General features: G+C 37.4%; 1 protein-coding gene across 4 annotated transcripts in view; it reads right to left on the reverse strand.

The window, feature by feature from the left end:
• The window catches only part of LOC107569472 (serine-rich coiled-coil domain-containing protein 2-like), a 78,387-nt gene that overhangs the window by 16,785 nt on the left and 34,363 nt on the right, over positions 1-27,239 (reverse strand). For all 4 annotated transcript variants that reach the window (XM_016255577.1, XM_016255576.1, XM_016255578.1 and 1 more), the window contains exons 4-9: positions 18,481-18,580; positions 17,335-17,446; positions 12,435-12,591; positions 6,438-6,518; positions 4,661-4,747; positions 3,267-3,377 (exon numbers count right to left, since the gene is read on the reverse strand). In XM_016255577.1, the coding sequence (XP_016111063.1) occupies positions 3,267-3,377; positions 4,661-4,747; positions 6,438-6,518; positions 12,435-12,591; positions 17,335-17,446; positions 18,481-18,580 (648 nt within the window). The remainder of the gene's footprint in view (positions 1-3,266; positions 3,378-4,660; positions 4,748-6,437; positions 6,519-12,434; positions 12,592-17,334; positions 17,447-18,480; positions 18,581-27,239) is intronic.

Here is a 27,239-nt window from a genome sequence, read left to right on the forward strand (position 1 = left end):
GAGAGAGAGAGAGAGAGAGAGAGAGAGAGAGAGACGCATCACAGTGGAGTCAGCTGTCTTAACCGTGGCTTGTGTACTGCAAACATATATTCATCACTGTGTCTGTCACGCGACTCTGTTCCCCTTTCGGGCTCTGTCTTTACATTTATTTTGAAAGATGAAGCTTGCGATTATGGTAAGGGGCGTTACATTTCCGACGAGCCATTTCCGTTCGGCCAATCACAATGCACTGGGTCAGCTGGCCAATCAGAGCAGACTGTGCTTGTCAATGGAGGGGGCTTTGTAGAAAATGAAGCGTTTGAGAGAGGCAGGCATAGAGGACTTACAATAATATGATTAAAATGCTTGCCAGCCTGTGGCCAGTTTCCTCAACTTTTTTTATTGCAGCAATACAATGTCGCTGACCGGAATCGTTTTGAACTTTTCGCCCCTACAAACGACCTGGATTCCCACTGGGACCAATTCCGAGATACCACAGTAACCGCGGCAGAGGCGCCAATGAGGCACCTTCAGAGAATGCTGGATCCAACCTCAATCATGGCCGTTGATTGATGAATGGCGTCATTTGAAGCAAGTCCGGGAACAAAGAACATGTAGACACAGAGCACAAAGCATCGGAGACGAAGTATAGGGACTTGGATCGGCAAGTAAAGCAAAACTGCCGACGTGACAAGCACGAGTGGGTCAATCGGAAAGGGACAGAGGCACAAGAAATTTCTTCGCAATCGAAACTGGTGTGCAACAAGGTTGCGTGCTTGCACCGATGCTATTCTCCTCATCATCGACTTCGTTGGCCGCCACTCCATCGACTGCCTACACATCGGCATACCCTGGACAGGTGGCAACCTTCTCCTTCCCGATGATATTGTCATTGAAATTGCCCTACGAGATCTCACTACGGCCCTAGAAAATCATGAGGCCAGCGCAGGACTCCGAATCATTGAACAGAAGACCAAAGTTATCCGCATCGGTAATGCAAACTCGAGAATCCCAATTACCATCGGTGGACAACAGGATCTTTGTGCCGACAGTGACCTACGTGTGTGAAACCTAGAAGATGACAGAAGCCATCCCTCGGAAGTTGGGACGTTTTCCACCTCCAATGTCTGTGACGCATCCTAAAGATCACTTAACAGGACCATGTTATGAACGTGGAAGTATACCTTCGGGCCAATGCATGGCCCCTCTCCTTGAACATCACAGATTGCCCCTTTCGTCTCGATGGACACATCTGACCTCCCTGACCATCGGCTACTCAAGACAGCAATATTCTGGCAGCCTACACAAGGCAAACAAAACGTGCCAAATGACGCCGGTGGAATTAAGGTTAAGATAATATAGATAGATAGATAGATAGATAGATAGATAGATAAGGCAATACTACTCTCAACAGACAATGTAAACACTCACAGCATAGCAATTTTCATTTTGCCTTATTTCAAAAACGTGTTTTATTTTGTTTCAAAAATGTAAAATCTCCTATAATGAATGAAAAATAAAACAACAAATAGTATTTAGAATGACAACCAGAGGTTGACAATCAACATTTTCTGAAGGTTAAGCATGTCTTTTCAGGCAATTTAATAAGAAAAAAGTTTTAGGCCTTATTTTGTATCCTCTTCGTGAAAAGTACCAACTATTATAAACACAAAGGAAATTAATTTACACTCATCACTGCGCCCATTGGGCTGTTTAGTTTGTCATACGTCAAATTTTTTCCTTTGTCTTTGATTTGAGCCTTCTAAGGGTTCTTTTCTGAACAATAAATGCATTGTTTTTACCTGTTGTCCATGACCCTGTCAGTACAGAACACAACCCACCAACTGAGATCCATTTAACTAGATGGATTTCCTCCACAGCCAGGAAGAAATGTGTCACATCCTTCACACAATTCTGTTACCAAGACTACTGACAGACTTTCTTCAGAACCGTTGAGACATTAAGCACTTTTCCATCATCCAATGGCATTACCAGTGGCATCTCTATTAGAACACATTTTGGTACAGAGCAAATACAAACTGTTCCATGCGTAGATTTTTCAGTATGGTCGACTAACCAGGAGAACCATGCTGGTGAACACACCAACCCTCGAATGGTCACTTTTCAGTTGCTAATGTTACTTACAAAAATAAGTGATTATCAGTAGCATTCTGGAAACAAGTATCATTTTTGCAATTTTTTGCAATGATGCAGAAATCACACACCACAGCTTTACAAGGATAGTTCACCCAAAATATCTTATTTTATATTCCACAGAAGAAAGGGAGTCATTTAGATTTAAAATGACATAAAGGTGAATAAATGATAACAGAATTCTCATTTTGGGATGAACTACGCCATTAGGAAAATCTGTTAAGCAAGTTAATAATCTAAATTACATTACAATACAGAACCCTGCCATTAATATACTCAACAAATTGTGCATCTTTGAATATACACTAAATAGTCTTCAGTTAGCAAAACACAATGCAAATGTGATGTAGTGTAACATAGGAGTCAGATCTTTAAAATAATGTACCACGTACACAAGCCCTACACTAATCCTAACCGATAGTGTTAACAAAAGCAAACACACATTTGCTAAAGTAACCATGCCAACTTTAGTTTGCTTATACAAGTCTATGAGCTCTTTCGTGCCTTGTTTTTACAGGACTCGTACCCGAGTGCTCTGCATCGCAGGTTTAATGTGATATCAGGTGAGTTACGTAAAGAGCAAATACACTATGTCAGAAAATCCATACATATGAAGCTGATTACATGATACAAACATCACAATGTATTATGTTTACAAATTACACACTATGGTAGAAGTTTTTTGAGGGGTAAATGTAGCATTATGCAAGGAACCATGCAAAACAAGTGGTTATTAATCAATAATCTGCCCCTATTATCATAATTTGTATAAAATAGAATAAAAGTTGTTGGTGTTTTACTGCCACTAGTGTTTATTTCAGCTGGGAACTAAAGTGAATTGTATGTATTGGTACATTATTGAAGTTTTGGGGGTGGGGGGAGTAGGTAAAGGCATGTTTTTCCAATGAGCCTGTGTTGGAAGAATCAGAAACATTAATGGCGACTGCACCACCCCAGTCCCTATCTTCTCTCCTCTCAGAAGCATGCACATCCTTATTACCCACAGGTGAGTGACATCAACTGGACTGTGCCTCTGTCAGTCAGTACAATCCCTAACTATGTACCTAATATACTCAACACTATAGTGATGAAGCTGCCCTGAACATGTTTTCTATCTCTGCATGTATACTCACATTATGTGCCTTCCACAAGGTTTGGGTATCCTTGTCTTGGTGCTCCAGTGACTCCTTGTCAGCCTCTGACCCCTGCAAGCAGTGGCACTGCATATCCTCTATTGGAGAAGACTATAAAAAATAGAAATAAAAATAATAAAAATAAAATGTTAAAGTAATGCTATACAACCAACTGGGTAACACTTTATAACAACTTTCATTAATAAATCATTAACAAGCATTATATAATGCTTAATGGATCATTAGTTAATATTTATTCAGAGAGTCAGAAACGTGAGATAATGTGCTTGTTAATTTTTGCTAATAAACTTATTAAACATTAGATCATGTTAAAAATGTTTACAAATGTCATTAAAACTTCAATTCCATTTGATCAAGCATTTATTGAACATGTACAAATGATTTTAACAGATGTTATAAAATGATTAAAAGCTTTTTGCTGCTGTGATACAGGTAAGGTTAGAGACAAGTTTGGTGGTATGGGTAGGTTTAAGGGTTGATTGAAGGGTCAACAGTCAAATAATTATATAATGTTTGTTAATGATTTATAAATGAAAGTTATTATAAAGGGTTACCATTAACAGTATAATTAACAGCATACAAAAGAAACACAGGTCTCATCACATCTGTTTGTTTTTCCAGCAACTTTCACAATAGATTACAACACACATTACAATACCCCAAAATCAAAATAAATACATTTTGCTATTTAAAAAAAATGAATCCTATTTTAACACAGTTAAGCTGTTTTGGTATTGTAACAGCATGATAATTATAACAATTATGACAGTTAAGCAAAATGATGTAGCATTTAAATACTATTAATATTGATAGATTATTTGCGGAGTATATGTGGTATAATCTAATATCAATGTGTGGTCAAATCTCTGACAATAATAGGAATTACAAAATAAAAATAAATTGAATAAAAGTGTGTTTAATGAAAATGTCACAATGCAAATAATAATAATAATAGTTACTTAAGCTAAAAAAAAATATTTGCCTAAAATTAGCTTCATTTTTTAGAGAACTAAAATATGAGAACTAAAAATGATAAGAAAAAATATTTCATTGCATGTCTGCCATTATAATTTCCTACAACATAATATATTCACTTGTTGCTTTGATAAGAAAATGTATGAAAAAAATTGCATTTATGCATGCAAGAGTTTGATTTTGTAATTAATAATCAGTTCAACACTGCCTGTTTCAAGACAGATTTTATTGTTACTACTTCATTTACAATCTCTTAACAAGTTCTTACCATAGCACATCTCATTATAAAATAACATGCTAATAAAAAAAGCATTTTACCACTTTTTCTCAGAACTGCAGTTTTCTGACTGATTTCTGCACTGACTTTAGACTGGTGTCTTTGTGACTATAATACATACCAGCTGCTGGGAAAGTTCAGCTATCATCCTGTCTTTGCTTCTGAGCTCATTTCTCAGTTCTTGAACCTCTTTCAGGAGCAGCACCACCTAGAAAATAACAGAAGACAAGATAAACCTGTATCTTTTTTGGTCAATCAGAAGCTTTTTGCTTAGTCATATGCGATCAGTTATTAGCCTAACATGATTACTTATTATTATTATTTGTTTTGAGGTGAGTTGGCTCTGCTGTTGGTGTATTAAACTCAATTCAGGTTTATAACGTTATGTTAATAATGCATAACATACATATTTAAGCTCATTTAAATAGTTGGCTGATTGTTGGCTCAATCAGATGTCCCAATTCTCATAAACATGGCTGTTACAAACAATGTTTCAAAACAGTTATCATTAACTAAAACTATGAAACACATTTTTGTTAACTGAAAAAAGCAAAAAGAAAGGAAATAAAGAAATAAAATATACAGATGAAAAACATAAACTAAAATAAAATTAGAAATGTTTACTAACTGAAATTAGTTTAAGTTAAAGCACTCAAATTACTAAATGGACATAACCAAATTAAACAGGAAAAAAGCACATAACAAATTTACTAAAAAATTAAAGATCAAAATGATATATAAAAAAAATTATAATTCAAAATATTAATAAAAACTATAATAGCATATAAATAATACTAAAAAAACAACACTTTTATAATAAAATATCAAAATAGTTCAGTGCTAAATATGCAGAAAAGCTGATATGCTAAGCTCCATCTAAAACTACTTGAAACAGCATTTTTCTTATTTTACTAAAATTATTATGCATGTAGTTGTCATTATTTAATTTTGAGAGAGTTAAAAATTGGATTACACATTGTAAAAAATTTTTTTTTAAAAAGAAACAATGACCACATCAAATATTTTCCTTTCCAAAATTAATACATTTTAATATAAATATTTGTTAATGAAAGTATATGTCCATTTGACAACTACCGTATGCACCTATCTTTCTCAATGTGATTCAAAAAGGAAAATAAAAAATTGGTCCCCTTTATATTAGGTGTCTAAATACTATGTATACAGTTTTATTGTGTACATGTTGTATTGCAAATCACTCTTGCTGCTATTGGCGTGGGATACAGGTAAGGTTAAGGACAGGTTTAGCTGTATAGTTAGGATTAAGGGTGGGTTACAGGGTAGAAATTGGTTCAGAAGTGTAATCACAAATGTAATTACAGATGTTAATTTAAGTACAATATAAAAACATGTATGTAATAAGTACTTGTATCAAATGATTAATGTCAATGTTAGCACATCTCAGTAAAAGACAATATAAAGTGGGTCCAACTCTCTTTTTTTTTTTTCCTGAAACACAGAATTAATGTGACAGAGTCATGTCTTTCAAAAAACTGAGCAGCATCTCACAAGAACCAGGTTCAAAAAGATTCAAACCACATAATTAGATTGCACTCCACAGGCTTGCATGAAGACAGAACATCATAGTTTATTTCCGCTATATTCAAAATCTCACAGGGACTGTATGAAATATCCTAAGTATGATTATTCATATTTTCTCTAATAAACTGAATAAGTAGTATTGCATTGCTATGAATGAAAAGATGATATTATGGAGCTGGAAGGACCTGGACAATTATTATTACGCTCAAAAATGTAAATATGAAATATGGCTTTAAACACATGGTTACCCTTTTGCAAACCCCACTTGAAAAAGTAAAATGTCTGAGATATAAGGAAGAACAAGAACTTTAAATAAGACAGTAACAAGCTCTTCTTACCTTCTGATCAAGTAAAGATTGGTCATTGGATTGTGGAGTATGAGCCTCTAAAGTATCTTCAACTGAACCATCTGTCTCCATCTAAAACAAACCACATACCAAAATCAATCTTGTAGTTCTGCAGTTGAGCCATATGTTATATTGTTAAAGTTCTTCAGGGTATAGAGGTGGTTACACTAGACTTTTTTTGGTCCCACTTTATATTAAGCGGCCCTAATACCTGTGTACTTACATAGTAACTAGATGTGTACGTAGTATGTAACCACAGTGTAAGTACACATTGGTACATATTATCTAGAGCTGTAATATTTCTGTAACTACACACATGTAACAACCCTCCGAATGGTTTGTGTAAGTACAAATGTGTAACAGGGATTATATAACTACATTTTGTAACAACAATATGTATAAGAGTAATTGGAGCAATTGGATCCAGGGGGTGGAGATGGGTAGGTTTAGGGGTGGAAAATGGATCCAGGGGGTGGAAATGAGTAGGTTTAGGGATATGTAAAGTGGGAGGAGTTGGATCTCAAGTTGGTGGAGTTGGTGCACCACTGTAATACCAGTGTACTTACATGGTAACTCCTCAGGAACTGTCCATTTAATATAAAGAGTAACATTCTGGACACCAACCACAATTTCTATGTAAAGCCTAACTTACTGGACACTGCTGTGTAACATCAGCGTAATTACATGGTAAATCCATAAGAATTGTTTACTTAATATAAAGTGTAACACTTTCTTTACCAAAAAGTGCTGTTAGTCCTGTTACACATTTGTACTTTCATTACCAAAAAGTGTTGTTACCAATGTCCTGTTAGACATTTGTATTTACACATTTGTAGCCTCTGGACCAATCAAACACACAATTTTTCATTTGATTTAACAAATCAGTTCTTCATTAGATTAACAAATCGCCACAGTCCCCTCACCCAATAAACTGGATGCCAGGATGTCTGCAAATGACACCAAACCATGGCAACCCTGACACCAGATACTTTTACGACCTCATGGAATGTGAGCAGGGAAAAGCACTGTCTTTTCATAAGGAAAATCCCCAAGGCACAGTAGGAATGGACTTTTCTACTAATTAATTCATAGGAAAACTTTTATTTGAATGAACACACATAGCCTTCAGGTCCTTGGGTATATTATTGCTGTCTTGTATATTATCTGTTGTATTGTAGACTATTTTATGCATGTTTAGGATAGAACCAAGCTTTTGTAGAATTGTACAGTAAGGAAGTTATTTCCCTTAACCAGGAAATTAATGTTCTTAGAATTGACAAGACAGTTGACCCTGAGAGGTCAGCTAAATATCTACAGCGGATCTAAAATATTCATAATTAATTATAACTAGTTATGATTAATTATTCATATTTCCCATGAGCTGATTCGTTACACATTCCATTCAGTGGGTTGATACATATGTGTAGTTACACAAACATTACAGCTGTAGATACTATACACCAATGTGTACTTACACTGTGGTTACATACTATGTACACATCTAGGTACTATGTAAGTACACAGGTATTAGGGCCACTTAATATAAAGTGGGGCCCTTTTTTCTCTCTCGCTCCACTCACTGCCATTCATTTGTATGTGAATAATTGAAGACCAGAAATACAAACTAATACAAAATTCTGCATTCAGCTGTGTACAAAAGTTCAAATTAGGTGCACTCTCACCTGCATCTCTGCACCCCTGAACTAGACACTGTGGCACAGAATAGCAAACTAGCTAGAAGTTAACAAGAGCAGGATTTAGCTCCATAAGATGCACTGGAGACACAGTCTCACTGTGCTGCTGGCTGCTACTAGTCGTTCTACACTCTCTTTGGTAGACTCTTTACCTCTTGACCTCACTATTCAGCTGCAAGTCTCTGAAAGTCTCAAAACTTTGAAGCCAATGGTCACTGTTGCCTCAAATCACCAACTCCACCAATCAGTGTAAATGCCCTTTAGATAGGCCATGCAGATCCATGCCCTAGCAATTAGCGCACATGCTCCGGCATACTGTGATGCCTGTATCATTTGTCAGCCCCATTACCCCATGATTTTTCTCATCAATTATGTCCTTTCTTCTCTCTACTACCCTCTCATTTCAAGTCAACATGAAGTCATAAGGTCAAAAAATATACTGTATGTATGCATACATTTTTTATCTACCAATACAAGAGACACAAACGGTCCATTATTACACTGTTTCATTGTAATGCATCTCTTGAGAGAAACATTAAAAACATTCTTTGAAAAGAGAAACCCAAGAAATGAGCTGTATGATAATGTGAATATATTATCAGGGTCTTTTTCATACACTGGACTGCTGTATTTTTATCCAATAATCAAACAAAAACTAAGGAATTTACTTGTGGGGGGGGGGGGGCCCCACAGAAAAAAAGAGGCCAAAATGGTACCTTTTGGGGTACAACAGCTTGGAGTAGTACCCTTAAAAAAACATAGTTGTAGCTTTTTTACCCCTAATAGGTACATAATAGTACCTAGTAATTCATTCACATAAGGTACTAATATTTAACATTCAGCTGAATGTCTACATTTTGAAAATATTTACTGATTTATTTATACAGAAATATTTAGCATTTTACTTATTTTATTTCTGAACATATGTTTAAGACAAGTTTGTACAATATTTGCCTACATAATTCATGTATCTTTTCTGCGAAGTGAATTTGCTTTACATTTAAACAGTGTCGACCACTTTCATGTGTGGTGCACTTGGAAAAGGACATTAAACAGATGCTTTTGCAAGTTTTTAATAAAGAGAATGTTACTTGAATCATGTTGTAGTTACGTTTTTAAGTTGAATAGTTAAACAGGTTGCCTGGCTTTTTCTTGTAGCATTTTCTTGTTGCTATTTGCACTAACTGCACTAATATAAATGGCTAGGTAGGCATGGTTAGCTAGCCCCTCCTCATCCTGATCTTTAGAGAGGACAAGAGGGACTATGACTGGAACTCGAGGGTCTTGGTTACTTGTGTTCAAACATTGGTTGGACTACAAGTCAACCATTGGACTTAACCCTTGTTAATACTTCTTCTACTGGAGCATACAAAAGAGGACGTCTTTTCATTGTATATTGACTTAGGTTCCTGTCGTCACACTTTTAATCGCTCAAAAAATAAAGCAGCAGCAAACCAATACATTTTACTATAATAACAGGAAACCACTATCTTGTCTAGCATCAAACCAATTATCACCCATTGAAAAAAAAAAAAAGATTCTGTTTTTCTGTCTTGACGCAGATCATATAAAGAAATCATTGCTGTAGACACTGATATTGATATTTTCTCAGCAAAGAAAAATAATTGTGCTGGAGGAATGATGTTTTGTTGGATTTGATTTGTTTTACTGTTTGTTTACATTGTCTCAAATTGACATTTTTTTTTGCATTTCTGAACACAACATACATTGCAGCATTCATTCAGACCATCAAGTCAAATATTATTTGTGCATTCCTGAAAAATGATGAGGATCTGAGCTCATAAATCATAAGAGCCGCATTACACTCGCATTAATTTAGAGCATGATTTGACTGTGTAATTAAAACCTGTTGATGGCTCAGGCGAAGTTAATAACAGCAGCTAAATAAATGTGCTTAAAATTAAAAGTAGATGATCAAATAAGTTATGATAACATTACAGCACACTGGAAAATATTTAATTACAATTTAATTGGGAAAGTTGAAATGATCTTATCTTGACTTTTCCTTTAAATTAAGTTAATATGAGCTGAACTGACAAGATTTATAATGAAATAACACAATGACTATGTTTGTACTTCTGTTCTCTTGCGATGTTACACTTAAGAAGACAAAAGGTTTTTTGCATTATAGTGTTTTTTAGACAAAACAATTAGTTCACTTGATTTAATGTGAGGTGTAAAGATCATGACTGTTCTAATGAAGGTTCTAATCAGACCCTTGGGCCCCTTGCTTCTCACACTGTGATAAAAAGGTAGTGACATTTTGGTAAATAATTCTGTTTTTAAACACATGACTATCATCTTGTGTTGATCTAGACTTCACCGTAAACACTACTGAAATCAGACTGTACTGCCCCTAGCCTCAACAATGTCAGTTGTGTTTTGATTGACATTGTGTGTTAACCATGTCTCTTGCCGCTTAGAACAAGAAAACAGTTTAACCTGGTTGGTATAAGCTATTTTTTACAAACTAATATTATCAACCAAAGACGCATTATGTTCAACAATTTTAACTAAACCAAATTTTATGCTTCTAAAGCTGTTCTAAAGATGTTTATGCTTCTAAAGCTGCTCTCTTACAGTGTAGTCATTTTCATGTATATAGTAATACCATAAGAATCACTGGGCTTGTTTCTTTTCCACTTTATTGAGCCAATTTATGCAGTTATTTAAGTTGAAAGTTGTGGGTTGCTTTTGTTTTGTTGTTTTTCCTAGCAAGATCTGGCAACACAACACTCTTAAAAATAAAGGTGCTTCACGAGCCATAGAAGAACCTTTTTGTCTAAATGGTCCATAAAGAACCTTTAACATCTGAAGAACCTTTCTGTTTCACAAAAGGTTCTTTGTGGTGAAAAAAGGTTCTTCAGATTACAAAAAGGTAAGAAAGAGATGGTTCTTTAAAGAACCTTTGACTGAATGGTTCTTTGTGGAACCAAAAATGGTTCTTCTATGGCATCGCTGTGAAGAACCTTTTGAAGCACCTTTATTTTTAAGAGTGTAGGCTCGTTTCCATTACCCTTCAAATTGCACAAATTGAAATTGCGAATTGAAAATACGTCTAATGGAAACGCGTCAATTTCGCAAAAACGCCTATATATCGCAAAAAAGTATTTACGCTCACATTAGGTGGTTTTTCAGGCAATGTGAAAAAGAGATACGGCTTTTTCGCATTTACAGGTCACATGGTGTATGTAAAAAGTCATATGATCATTCTTCAATTTACTATAACCTCCAAGAAACACATCATACGTGGCCGCTCTCCAGTATAAGGGGCTTTCCCTACCATTAATGCTTAGACAATTTACACTGCACACGTCTGCGGTGCAGTGTGGCTCTGAGATGGCCACTGAAGCTGATTCCGGCCACAATGCTTGTGTTTATTCCAGAATCCAGCCGCGCCACGCACGTTTCTGAAGCGGCTCTCTGTGCTGCTTCTGTAAAGATACACGCATATGCCTCCTTTTAATAAATATAGCCAAAATCCGTCAAAATCTCACCAAAATCCGTTGACATGACTTGTCGCGAGAGGCAAAAGGTTACGTTTTAGTCGCAAAACATTGGTTAATGGAAACGCCGTCATTTCGCAATACTTTTTTATCTACATTTATAAAATATCGCCAAAGTTTTGCGCAAATCTGTAATGGAAACGCGCCTACTGTCTCTACAGATACTGATTGTTGACCTGCTACTAATTTGTTCACTTGCTGCGTATGTACGACCAAAATAAAAAATGCACTGGATAAATACATTTATTTGCATACTGACATGGTTGACAGCTGTCAATGCACAATCACCTTTTTAGATTGACAAGCTGTAATATGCTGTATTGAATTTTCATTCAAAAGCATAAATCTAGGCTATGCACTGCTAGATTCAGAGCAAGATGAAGAACTGTGACACTTCATTCATTAATGCACTTCACTTGGCAACACTAAAACCAACAGCACATATACTTACTTGCCAGCTAGCCACCAAAATAAAAGCTTGCTGAGTTTAGGTTTGAAAATTATTAAAATTAATAAAAAGAAAGAAAGAAAAAAGAATTTACACTATTTTTATGTGTACCATAAAAGAATTGTATTTTTATTTTAAAATATAATAGTATTATTGCACTTTATTTATTCTTTTGTTTATTATTCAAATAAATAAATTGCAATAAAGTGCAGTGTGAGCAACAAACCAAATCTCCAGGTGCTCTCATGAGAACCAGCCTGAAAACATTATGTGCATCCCTGGTTATATACTGTATGCAAAGCATTCATTTGTGTCTGACCTGAAGCAGTGTCTTCAGCTGAAGCAGATGTTCTTTGACAGAGGAGCAGTCTTGAGCCATGTGTTTCATAGACAACTCATCCAGTGTCACATGGTTTGACCTCGACCTCTCCAGTCCCTGTTCCTTTCGCCCATCAAACGACTGCAAAATGCCACTTCTGTAGGTCAGACAGAAAGAAAGTGATCATAGAATATGTACCAGGTCAGCCCGAGGCCTCAACCTGCGGAATAAAACTTTAGACAGGTCAACAATGTTGAGTTGTCCAATGACAGCAATGTAATCCAGAATCCACCTGGATATACAGTGGGTACGGAAAGTATTCAGACCCCCTTAAATTTTTCACTCTTTGTTATATTGCAGCCATTTGCTAAAATCATTTAAGTTCATTTTTTTTCCTCATTAATGTACACACAGCACCCCATATTGACAGAAAAACACAGAATTGTTGACATTTTTGCAGATTTATTAAAAAAGAAAAACTGAAATATCACATGGTAAGTATTCAGACCCTTTGCTCAGTATTTAGTAGAAGCACCCTTTTGATCTAATACAGCCATGAGTCTTTTTGGGAAAGATGCAACAAGTTTTTCACACCTGGATTTGGGGATCCTCTGCCATTCCTCCTTGCAGATCCTCTCCAGTTCTGTCAGGTTGGATGGTAAACATTGGTGGACAGCCATTTTTAGGTCTCTCCAGAGATGCTCAATTGGGTTTAAGTCAGGGCTGTGGCTGGGCCATTCAAGAACAGTCACAGAGTTGTTGTAAAGCCACTCCTTCGTTATTTTAGCTATGTGCTTAGGGTCATTGTCTTGTTGGAAGGTAAACCGTCGGCCCAGTCTGAGGTCCTGAGCACTCTGGAGAAGGTTTTCATCCAGGATATCCCTGTACTTGGCCGCATTCATCTTTCCCTCAATTCCAACCAGTCGTCCTGTCCCTGCAGCTGAAAAACACCCCCACAGCATGATGCTGCCACCACCATGCTTCACTGTTGAGACTGTATTGGACAGGTAAGATGCCTCTGATGTTGTCTGTGGTTCAGGAGTGGCTTAACAAGAGGAATATGACAACTGTAGCCAAATTCCTTGACACGTCTGTGTGTGGTGGTTCTTGATGCCTTGACCCCAGCCTCAGTCCATTCCTTGTGACGTTCACTCAAATTCTTGAATCGATTTGACAATCCTCATAAGGCTGCGGTTCTCTCGGTTGGTTGTGCATCTTTTTCTTTCACACTTTTTCCTTCCACTCAACTTTGTTAACATGCTTGGATACAGCACTCTGTGAACAGCCAGCTTCTTTGGCAATGAATGTTTGTGGCTTACCCTCCTTGTGAAGGGTGTCAATGATTGTCTTCTGGACAACTGTCAGATCAGCAGTCTTGCCCATGATTGTGTAGCCTAGTGGACCAAACTGAGAGACCATTTTGAAGGATCAGGAAAACTTTGCAGGTGTTTTGAGTTGATTAGCTGATTGGCATGTCACCATATTCTAATTTGTTGAGATAGTGAATTGGTGGGTTTTTGTTAAATGTGAGCCAAAATCATCACAATTAAAAGAACCAAAGACTTAAACTACTTCAGTCTGTGTGCATTGAATTTATTTAATACACAAGTTTCACAATTTGAGTTGAATTACTGAAATAAATGAACTTTTCCACGACATTCTAATTTATTGAGATGCACCTGTATACTGTATATAGGACATGCAGGAGGTCTGCCAACGTGGCTTTGAGAATGAAGAGATAGAGACAAAAGACAGTTGTGTTCAGTCAAGTTTAAAGTTCTCATGTGCAGTGACTTTTCAGTGTCTATGATCATTCATGTTCAGATTTTATACAATATGTCAATTTAGACATGCAGCAAAGAGAGAAATTTGCCTTTTAAATCATATGAAACAGACACAGATGCACTTCTGGAGACTAAAGGCAGAAAACTGGAACCATAAATGACAAAATTTCAGAGCAAAGACCGTTAAAAACTGCCTTCAGAATGTGGGTATTCATTCTAAAAAAACATTTGCTTATCTTTTTAGGTTAGCTTTAGCCTCAGATGGCTTAACGTCAGCCCACTCACAATCTGTTTACAGCCGTCTGCTGGATATAGGACTCAAAAATGGAAAGAGCTGACTAACTTTACGCAATGCATAGGGTCGATGCATTGGTTTTTGCCCAACCCAGGCTCATTGGAAAAACGTGCCTTTAGTGACAAGTTCTGCAAAATGATATCATGTTGATTCTTGCTGATGAATATGCTGACTACGTGATTTTAAGATTAAAGATAAGTCTTTATTGATCCATAAAATAGCTGTGTAAACATAATTTGTGTGAAAAGGAAAAAAGTTGTTGGAGTTTTACTACCACTAGTGTTCATTTCAACTGGAAACTGCAATGAATTGCAGGGGCACGGGAAGATGTTTTAGGTTGGAATGCTGTACGCGGAGGGGGGGCTATAGAGGCTATTTACACTTAGTGCAAAAGCAATAGATGCTATTTACACTAAGCGTAAATAGCAATTAGATGATATTAAGTGAAAATAGCAGTAATTTTTTTAGTGATATTATATGCTATTTACACTAAGTGCGAAAATCTATAGTTCCCTTTCAGTCGGTCACTACGAGTCACGTCGTGACCGACGAACTGGGATATCGCTTCGATAGACCAATCTACTTCGAGTGTAAACTAAACGAGCCAATGCACATTGGCATGCAATTATTGCATCCAGCTGCCGCTGATCACAGCGTGAGTATAATAAGGCAGCAGGTGCAATGCATACCAGCTTTTCGCTTCGGAGCCGAGCGACAACATCGTTCTGCTCTATGTTTATTTCGAGAACTACGAGTTCAGCACGCTCTCGGAAGCTTTCTGTGTTGGCGGGACGGCGCTTCAGCGGTGGTCGTTCCAGTGTCGAGTGGGTTGCGCACTTCAGGCTGCACTACCCCCTGTCGTGTTGCAAAGCGGCCATCTCCCCTGTGCGCCTCAGCACTAAAAGAGCATTTCCTGAAAAGAGCAAATTTCTCTAAAAGAGCTACACGGGTGCGTCTTTATAAAGACGACGGATCGTCCTTATAAGGATGCCGTTTGTTGATCTCAGCATCGGAGGGAGAGCTGTCCGATGAGGATTCGGCCGCGCTGCTGCCCTCCGGGACGGTGGCAAAGCCTGAATCGGATCCGGAGATGAGAGTTATGCTTTCCCGGGCCGCCGAAAGGGTCGGGCTCGAGTGGAAACCTCCACCGCGTCCCGAGCCCTCAAGGCTGGATGATTGGTTTCTCGGGGTGGCTCGCGCTGGTTCTCAGTGCCCCCCCCTGGCGCCTTTCTTCCCAGAGGTGCATGACGAGCTCACCAGGTCGTGGACGGCACCTTTTACTGCCAGAAACCGGCCGGCGGGCTCCTCCTCCCTCACCACCCTCGACGGTGGTGCAGCGAAGGGGTATTCGGCGATCCCCCCGGTGGAGCGGGAGGTAGAGATGCAATTGTGTCCTAAGCCCGCCTCCTCCTGGCGGGGAGACCCGGTACTTCCTTCCCGGGCCTGTAGGCATTCGTCTGGTCTAACCGGCAGTGCCTATACGGCTTGCGGGGAAGCTGCTTCCGCCTTACACGCTATGGCGTTACTGCAGGTGCACCAGGCTAAGGCAATGAAGGACCTGCACGAGGGTGGTCATGATCCGGAAGTTCTGAAAGAGCTCCGAACCGCCACTGACCTCGTGTTCCGAGCGACGGAGGTCACCGCGAGTTCTCTGGGTCGTACGATGTCCACGCTTGTGGTCCAGGAGCGCCATCTCTGGCTGTGTCTGGCAGACATGAGGGACACCGACAAGGTTTGGTTCCTCAATTCCCCTGTGTCCCAGACTGGCCTCTTTGACCAGCAGTTCTCGGCTGCCCAGAAGCAGACTGAGGCGATCCATCCGTCTGCCTCCATCCGTCCGCCGGCTGCAGCGCCCCAGCCTGTTCATCGCCGAGGGTGGGCCCACTGGATTGTGGATGCCATCATCGGACAAAAGCGCTCTGCATTCCGCGTTCAGGCTTGCATCATAGAAAGAGCAGAGCGCGTCGTCCGGATAGCTGGTGATGTTCGCGACCAACAGGAACAGTTTGGTATGGTCCTCGAGAGCTTTGTCTCCCTGCTCCAGCAGGATGAGGAGGAATTCGGGGCAAGTGAAGGGATCCATGGGGACACAACGGAAAGAAAAACACTGAGAAAAAAACGGAACACAAACGGAGGAGAAAACACGGAAGTTACTGTTTTGGTCGGCCCTTCTGTCACACTTCTCGGGAGGCAAGGAGCGAGGAACGAGGAAACACGGAGATAACTTCAATTCACAGTCTTTAATGATCACACGGGGAAAGTAGGAGACACTGGAACACAAGGAATGACTTTTGAGGACCGACAAACACTAACTGAAAGGAATGGGGCTTTTAAACACTGGGTGATTGGGAAAACACAGGTGCAAGGAATGACTAATTAAAGGGAACACGGCACACCTGGGGAGGGAAAACACAACACAAAGAGTCCAGGGGCGTGACACACTTAGTGTTTTTTTTTTATTCCCAACGGTTAAACAGTTGCCCACAGAAAAAAACAGGGGGTGCTACAGCACCCTCAGCACCCCCATTTCCCACGCCTATGGTGAATTGTTTATATAGGTATGTTTTCAGAGTTTTACAAAAATGTAGGTAAAGGCACATTTTGCCAATCCCTAAACACTAAACACTACATTTTGCACCAATAAAAAAAGGTGTAAAGTTGACCAGATTTGATGCTAAACACATTAGTCCAGCTCTGTGGGACTAAGGGTAGCACTAACCTGAAAAATATGACAATGTATTGCTCTTACACACTGAAATGAGCACTGACAAAATGTACAATAATTTCACCAAATGTCAAAATGCATGAACAAAAAGGTCACCTGTTTTCACAGCGGAACTGATTATGCCTGCCCCAGTATTGCTGTCGTCTCCTCCTCTGAGTTGGCCAGCCGTCTTTTTCAGAGCATTCATAAGGTGATGTCCCATCAGTGTCTACAACAGATAAGTATATCAATAACTAGTTTGTGAGAGTTTTTGTGAAGTTGCTTACTGGCCCATGTCAAACACTCCTGTCTATGATATTCAGGTCTCTAAATATGTATTGTGTCCTTCCTGTAATACAAGTCTAAGGAATTTATTTGACTGTTTTATCATTAACCAAGTAAAAGTCTACAGCAGGATAAATAAGACATTCTGTAAGGAAATACTGTACTGTATGGCATTCATTGGATCAAACTATGGTACAGACATAATTTTATATAATTTATTAGCTTAAAAATAACCTTAAAGGGACAGTTCAGCCCTCAAGTTGTTCCAAACCTGTATGCATTTCTTCCTCTGCTAAATACAAAGAAATATTTTCTTACCTCCATTGTTTTGTTTTGTTTTCATATAATAGAAGTCAATGGGAACCATTAACTGTTTGGTCACCCATATTCTTCGAAATATCTTCTTTTATGTTCTATGTTTTATGAAATGCATACAGGTTTGGAACAACTTGAGGGTGAGTAAATGACAGATTTTTTTTCATTTCTGGCTAAACTATCCCTTTAAGGAGAAAATAAGGACAGATCCACAAGTGAACACAGGTGAATTTACACTCCCACACAGACAGAACTTCTGTCAGCTCTGTATTCATTGTTCAGATACTGCAGAAAAAAGGTTCTAGTAAAAGCTCACAACTCAGCCTGATATCTAAAACTTCACTCGAGAATGACATCAAACTCTGTCTCTCCCTCATATAAAGATATCACAGTGATGGCATATAGCGGTGTACGGTACAGTATTATAAATCTTAAAAGCTATAACCACAAATAAGTAAATATTACAATGCATTAAAATGTTTTTATGATTAATCATGAGATGATACAACATATTAAGTTTTTCACTGCTTCACATAAGTTTTTAAATATATATATATTATGCATTCATTATAATGCCCTAAGAATACCCATATAATGTATTATAAATACGGGCTTCATAGAAAGTGTTACCGGATGTTTTGCTGAGTTTATATCATCACTCACCGCTGTGTAAGGATGCATCTTCAGACAAGTCCAAATCCAACATGAGGTCATCTTCCTCCAGGTCATATGACTCCACATTCTCCAGGTTGTTGAGAATGTCCTTAAATGTAATATGTAAGAAGAGAGTTAAGCCAGGATCTTTGCTATCAATCCTATATGACAGCAGACCTCAGTTCAACAATTTCAAACAAGTTTTTGTAAAGAGGCAGGTTAAATTCTTTAAGACAAATGTCTTATATTTGAGAAAATGATTCTCTACTTCCGTATGAAAAAAAAGTGGGATTTTTTCTTTTTAACTCCCAGAGCTGCAACACAAATTATTTCAGTGTGGAATGACATACAACAAAAGTAAAAACCAAAAAAACTTCTGTCTTCTAGAAATAGGTTTTTACAAACATTTTCTTATATACAATATTAGCTTGGAATTGGCAAGTGAAAATCATTTGAACTGTTAAAATGGTCAGTGGCATTGATTGGTTTTCTCTATACACAATGAATGTAAGTTCTCTATTCTGAAAACATAAATGTTGCTCAATTTACAAAAACAAATGCATATGTGACAGTTTGCACTTCCTTCAACCCTAAACCATTCTTAAAACATAGAAACGAAAGCAACATCAAATCGCTTTCAGGAATAGGGGTGTAGAAGATGCCCTTTAGCGAAAAGGAGAAGAGCAAACAAATTTAAAAGATAAGGATGGGTAATTTCAGGATGAGAAGGCAATGGGCAGAGTAGACTTCTCTGAAGGAGGAAGGAAGACAACTGATGCGTATTCAAGCAAGGAACAGTTCTCATACGGTGGACCTCCGTTAACTGACTTTTCCCCATGACTGGCTATCTACTCACGGCATGACAATAGAGGCATACTCAGAGGGGAACAGCCGATTTAAAAAACGGTGCAGGATAAAATGAGAGGTTTCTTGGAGTAGGCTGACTGTTTTTTGGTTCATTGAAAAATGTTGACAAAGCAACAAATGCCACCAAGGACCAAAGTCAACAAGCGGCTTGACTTTAATTCTTTGTTTTATAGTCTTGGCCAGTGAAATACAGCTGTATCACTGTCTGATGATATTATGCTACGTATTGTTAATCACTGGCACCTGAGTAACAGCGGTGTATGTATTTCATTAACTTACATACTGTTCATTTTGAGCTAATCAGACTTCACTGTCACACAGCCTATACAGTAAATACACTCTTAAAAATAAAGGTGCTTCAAAAGGTTCTTCAAGCGATGCCATAGAAGAACCATTTTGGTCAAAGGTTCTTTAAAGAACCATCTCTTTCTTACCTTTTTATAATCTGAAGAACCTTCTTTTGCCACAAAGAAGCTTTTGTGAAACAGAAAGGTTCTTCAGATGTTAAAGGTTCTTTATGGAACCATTTAGACAAAAAGGTTCTTCTATGGCATCGTTAAGCATCTTTATTTTTAAGAGTGTAGGCGATTAAAGTGTGAGAATTAAACTGTGCAAGTCAATAAACGTGTGCAGCTCTGATAAAACTTTTGCATGACCACTTGCGCATACACAGATCAAGGCACCACCGCTGTGCTTTAAGTGTGAATCACACAAGTTACTGTAAATGTAAATTTCACTTCAGACGTACTGCACAACTGAGAGGATGAAAGCTTGCATTTTGCTCTACTGTATTTTTTTGCCCATAGCTTAAAAAAAAACTACTACTATCAATATTGGATCTTTTCAACTTGGTATAACATTCCATACACAATTATGCATACATACAGTGGGGTTCATTAGAATCACACTGGAGATGTTATTTATTTAAAATATATGATCATGAAAATAACAAACCTTTAGGATTTTGAAAGTGTAATACAATAGACATTTTGACAGTTTAATAGACATTTTATGAAAGATTCTTCACTGTTATTAACCAAATCAGTGAGTCATCGGTGTGTCTTTGGGTGCGTCTCAATCAACTCCCTAGTTCAGTAGTCAGGACACTAATCAGGGAGTCGGCCATTTTAAAGGCTGTTTCAGTGGCAAAATCCTTCAAGTGCATTGGAACGATTGCTCCCTAAAGAAATCCCACAATGCACTGCAAAAATTAGGGAGCATTGATGCTCCCTATGGTCCCGTACCGGAAATTATGTCACATTTCTGAAGCATGAAACATAGAACGCATGAGCCAACTCAATATATATAATGACATATGATAGAACATTTGAAATGACAAACCATTTTTTTTTGTATTCCTGTGATTTGGGTGTCTCAGAGCTGCTCCACATGAACACCATCTTTGCATGCCACTTATAATGTGTATTTGGAGAACACAACACACATAATAATAATAATAATAAGTATTATTATTATTATCAGTAAAAGAGGTTGGTTCTTGTAAAAATTGAATGGGTGTGAACAGGTGTGAACACCCATAAAAAGCTACTATTTCCAATGACATCAAAGTGTGGTCTCTTTGTTCTTTTTGCCTGGATGTTTCAGCAACAGCAGCATAAGACATTTTCTTATGAGATTAAGTGTTTATCATATCACAATAACAATATATGACAAAATAATCGTAATATATTTTGGAACTTTTGTGTCACCCATATTGTAAATAAAAACAATCAAAATAAAATACATACTGAAATACACACGTACTTTTGTATTAATATTTTGTTTTCCTGCATGTCATATTACCATTAACCAACATTTGAGAACCATAAACATTTGAATGTGTTGTTAAATTTTTGAAATTTAAATACTTAAAATCTAAGGGGGTAATTCAAGAAAATATTTAATGTCAAAAGGTGTTTAGCTGACAAAAAAAGTTTAGGAACTTCTGATATAGGTGATAGGGAGCAATTCAGAAAGTGTAAATATGTTTTCCATTGGGGTGAATTAATTCGTTTTCACTTACAATCAATATCACACTCGCAGTAGTGTGCAATGGCTCTATATCAGCATGCGACCTCAGGCCGCAGGTAATCATAGTTGTGCTGAGCCAGATCACACTCCTACTCATGTGATATTGCTAATTTAAAGCGTTATGGAGCAGGTCAAACAGATAGACAGCCTTGACAAACAGCACTGACAAGAAGAAGAGGAGATGATAATTCTTCATAGAAGAATTCTTTATAGACTTCATATTATAACATACTATAACATATTATAACTTACTAATTTAACATACTTCGTATTAAACATTACTAAAAATGTATAACATAAATAGTATAGTGTCATAAAAAGTCTGCTGGTTCAGCAGCAGAGACTCCTATAGCATTTTCCAGATGGAAGAGTCAAGAGTTTATGGTTTATCTGAGTAGCAAACTCATTTCAGTCTGTGTGCTAAAATCGATGGCCATACAGCCATTACACACACTTGCTCTTTTGATATTGCTTTATTACAATGAGCGATGCCAGCCACTATAATTTTTACATTTCTGCTGTAAGAAACATGGCCTTAACAGTAACAATCTAGCCAAGATACATATCACAGGCTATTGTCTGGACCAAGGTTTTATGATAACTCATTAAAAGAAAAGGGGGGAGAGGCAAATATAGTTTCAAACAAGGTCTAGCAAATGCTTGCCTAACTTATCAGTAAGAACAAATGCAAGAAAAGAAAATCTGACCTTGGCAGCAGAAACTAAATAACAATGTATTTGGGAGTGATCATTATTTGCAGTCTCTCTTTTCTCTAGCTCTCAGAGCAGCCTCTTTTTCCTCTGCCCAAGACATAGGGAGTGCTCCTGAATGAGCTTTACTGTCTGCTCCATTTTTGCCTTTCTCTCCCATCAGACAGTAATTTGCTATTTCATGGTGCTTTTTTCATTAAGACAACAAAAGACCATTTCTTATACAGCCTCTAAGCCTTCACAAAATGGAGCTACAGCCTTTCAAACATGGCCCAGATGTGTCCGGCTCTATTCAAACATATATACAATTACCTTGCTCGCTGCTTACACAAAGGAAGTTTGCTTTTCAGGGCTTGCTTTTTGATAAATAAATAATTTGTTTGTCTCACCAACCAGTAAGATATGAAATACTATATGCTTCAAAATCAAAATGAATGCAAAAATTTAGAAATGAAAAAGAAACTGTATCTAATTGTAATTAAGACGTTATCTAATAGGTGTGTAACGGTACACCTATTCTTACAAAAAATTTTCGGTACGGGTCTTTCGGTTCGGTACGTATGTGTACCTAACAAATACAGCATTGTTTTAACCACTGCACAAGCGGAAATTAATTGGAAACTTCCAGTTTTATATATTGTTACTTTTGATTTAAAAAAATCATCTTTTCTCATCTTTTAAATTATGTCCTTTTTTTCAGGAAATTCAAACAATAAATGCCGTCTTCACGCTCTTTAATGTGGCGCGACAGATTGCTGTAAATGCCTCAGTTTAAACGGCAGCGTGGAGCGCGATCATTCCTTCCTCTATACTACTAGTTTTAACGCGAAATAAACATCTTATGCCTCATGTAATCGCTCAATCAGCACTTCAACCTTGGAAAGACGGCAATAAAACAGCTTGTAAACAAAAGGTCATGTAGCTTTTCATTTATATCAGGCAAGTCGTCAGTGTCCACAGCTCATTATTCGCAATAAAGTCTAGAGAAGAGCATTTCGTGAAATATTAGACTATATACTCATTAAATTTTATGTTTCCTGTTAGTGATGTCTTAATTATTTAATGTTTAAATAAATCTGTTATGAAACGAGTTATGTGTTACGGGGCTGACGAGACGTGAGACATGCGGATCCATGTGCAAGCTTTATTACAGCAGAGAGGTCAGAAACACAGGCAGGGTCAAACAAAGGCAAACAGGTATATGGCGGGCAAGACACAAGAATAATCCTAGGGCTAGCGAAGGTCAACGAACGGCGAACAGAATCAAAAGGGCAAGACTAAAGGGATAAATCCAGGAAAACAGGCAAAGATCAGAAACCGAGAAAACAGACAAGGCAAGGCAAGACTAGGCTAGGCTAGGAAGCTAACGAGGGCTCTGTAGAGTAGCTATCACTGCTGGCGATAAGCGCATACAATACTCGGTAGTTAGAAAGGAGTGAGAATGAGTGTTAAGTAGTGAGTGAGTGATATGAAACAGCTGTGTGCAATCAGTGCTGTGTGCAATCAGTGTAATGAATGATGGGATATGTAGTCCAGGGTGATATGCAACAGTGTAGTGCGAGAGTCAATGAAGTGGAAAGGGTGACCTCTGATGGCTAGCAGACGGAAGTTCATTGACTGGATACGTAACATTATGAGAGGCACTGTCTAAATGAAATTATTTCAACAACAAATACAATTTTTATAATTTAGAAGTTAATTGAAAAACTACATTATGTGCAATATACATGTTTGCATACAGGGCCTAAAACTAACTTTTTGCCACACCTGCCAATGGCCTGTGACGTGATCAAATTTACAGGCCAAAAGACATTTTTTACCAGCCATGAAACTATTTTTGCAAAAACAGGCAGTCATTACTACTACAATGACTAAACATATTTACAATGTTTTTAATTTGTCCTTTACTTTACTTACAAGAAAAAAACAACAAACAGATCTATTGATTCATCTTTTATTTTTTGTCCCTAAAAAACATTGAGATTCTTGTCCTTTGTATGTTTTCGTCAAACGGAGCAGGCCATTGTGTTACGCCTGTTTCATACATACTCAGTTTGCAGTGCGTATGTGGTGCGTATTTTTTTCCACACCCATGTTAACGGATTAGAGCAGGGCTATTCAGTTAGTTTCATTTGAGGGCTGGGTTATCGAATTAAAAATTTGAAGGGGGCCAAGGGGGTGGGGGCCGTCCCGATCTCTTTCTTGGGGGACCTATAAAATTAGAAATTAAATTGAAATCTAAAATCTATAAAAGGTTAACATTAGTGCTTTCTGTCAATTGATTATAAAAATAATCACACATTTTTTTGTAATTAATCATGATTAATCATATATTTATATTGTAATAATTTCACATTGAACCTCCAAATTAATGTAGGAACAACATAAAGACAGTATATTTTAAATATGTTTTTAATGGCATATTTTTAAAGTAGCCAATTTTTTATGAAGTATTGATACCAATACTGCTACTGGTGTCTCTATTAAATGCATTTATGCCCTCAATTTTACCTATAAATTATAGCCATTCAACATTACAGTATAATTGAAAGCCATTATTTTTAAGATTTAATAGGCTCTGAAATATTAAGTGATTTTAAAACAATCGTCACATAAGCTATAAATTGTATATGCATAAACTATACAGTCCAGTGATTTCTATTTTCCTTTTGTTCATTGATTTATATCAATGACAGACTTTAGCGGGTCTTACTTTAAAAGCAGCGTTGTCTCTTCAAAACCTGATGAAAATGACACGGATCTGACACACATCCTATTTTCTCCAAACTTTTTACGGTCATTTAAGACTTTTATAACTCATTTAAGACTACGTTTATGCCAAAACCTCATATTTTGACATAATTAAGTGTTTTCGTCTGTTGAAGCGCTACTGGTGCGCTGTCTGAAGCGACTCAGCGTCTGTGTACAGCCGAACGAGCAACCTTTCAAATTATAGCCTACTTCACTGCACCGTTTCTGCGGCATAACCCCAGTTATGTGTCGCCACATTCTCGGGTTATGAAGAATAAAGATTGGTAAAGTTAATCTTCCGAAATGAAGCAGCAGTATCTTCTCAGGTAAGAGTTATTACAACCGTGTCTAGAGACAAGCTGTCCATCACACTGCTCTGACCTTATCAGCCCGTTTGTATCCTATTATTTGTTTCGCTCTTGTCACTTATGACAGAACAGCTAACCAATCATGATGAGCTTGCCTTCGGAAAAGATTGTTTTATTCGCTTACATCAGAAACAGCGAATCCCTTTTAAAACTGGCTGTTGTTCCCACTACATTGCATTGTTATATTTTCAGAAAAGTTTTACCCACCACCTGGCGACAGACACTGTTACATATACTTTCGAAAACCAGTGTAAACAAACACCAAAGAAGAGTATCCTGGATAAGAGAGTGGATGCTGAGTTCTTGTTATCGTTGGTATTTGAGAACAGATTTATTCTCACATGTTCTTTATACAGAATAACATTTCTAATAATTCTCCACTGAATCATGTGATCTGTAGAGCACCAACCGTTTTTTTTCCACTTGCACAAGTGTTATGAGTCAGAACGCGTTCACTCTCTAGTCTAGATCTTCCGTATTAAAATAAATCGAGTGAAATATTTTTCTACACATGAAATATGAAATCAAATAGACATATGATTATGACGATATATTTTCTGTATGTGTATGCAGCTCATGGTATTTTTATAGCAATAAAGTATATGACAAATATTAGCAGTGTAGCATTATTAAATATACAAATAGTGCATGTGTCTGCTTATTATAGAATCAAAATCGACTATCGATCACAATCGGAAGTTATTACAAGCACTCGATGATGGTTTAAAGTGGGTAAGCAAATACATTAATAATTACATACATTTTCAAGTGTAGCTTGATGCTAATTGAACTTCTAATTATATTTTAGGGTGTTGCCTATTCTTGTAAGCATTATAGATAGTTTGTGTTTCTGGTGTAGAACCAAAGTTTGTTTATCTTAATTTAGTATTTTAGTAAATTTAGTAAATTAGTAATTTAATTTGATGTTAAATCCATATACAAGATACATATCTGAGGAAAAATGCATTGTTGGTCGGTGCCACCTAGCGTGCAGGTGTGAATTAGCAGAAGGCGAACAATCGTTTCGCACTCGGTGTGAAAGCACCATTCGTCAGCGATTTACCTCGCTTTCTCGCATCGCGCTCAGTGTGGAAAGGCCTTAAGTTTGGGCTCTGTTGTTAACTGTAACCTTATAGTAGGCCTATGGTAAAGGGGCTCACTATAGTTTAGAGCAGTGTTTCTCAACTGGGGGTTCGCGTACCCCTAGTGGTCCGTCACATAATTGCAGGAGGTCCGTAGAATCATTAAAAAAAAAATTTTATAACCATGAATTGATATATACATGCATGTATATTCATACATGTTTTTAAAAACATATATCTGTTCTAGATTTAATGTAAACACTATGCTTTGGCAATACAATGTAACAATTGTCATGCCAATAAAAAACTAATTGAATTAAATTTAATTGAGAGAAAGAGAGAGAAAGAGAGAGGTGACAACGTCAGCAGAACTAAGCTGTGTGTGAATACCTGAGTCTGTCTTTCTTCAGGCCAACTCATATAATCATGAAAAATCAGTCTGCCATCAGTTGTGAGAAGATGAAAGCGATATCTATGTCGTAGTATCCTTTCAGTATTTAAGGGGATTTCCCACGACTGGTGTCAGTGCTGTTCAGTGCACTGAATCAATGGCATTGTTCTCTATGAAGTGAAACATCAGCTTCACTGTAACCCATGTGATGCGTTGATTGTTGATTGAGCCTTGTAAACTGGCACTCAAAGTAAATTAATGTGAACACCTTGTTTTATTCATGAATGAATCAGCATTTTTAAGCTTATCCGTTGAATTAATGTTTTTTTAATGACTCACTCGTAAAGTCAATCCATTGCCACTGCCTGCTGGTGTAACAATGCCTGACAGCTCAGCGCTGATACTGAAATATCAGTATATAGTCAGTGGTTTAAAACGGTCATAAAATGACAATAATATTGTTTCTCGCAATTATTTCTAGGGCAATATATCGCCAAATAAAAAAAATATATATATAAATAGTTTTTCCCCCTGCTGTACCGAAACTGTACCGAACCGTGACATCAAA

The sequence above is a fragment of the Sinocyclocheilus grahami genome, unplaced genomic scaffold (genome assembly GCF_001515645.1).
Source record: "Sinocyclocheilus grahami isolate Dianchi unplaced genomic scaffold, SAMN03320097.WGS_v1.1 scaffold1348.1, whole genome shotgun sequence".
Taxonomy (NCBI): Eukaryota; Metazoa; Chordata; class Actinopteri; order Cypriniformes; family Cyprinidae; genus Sinocyclocheilus; species Sinocyclocheilus grahami.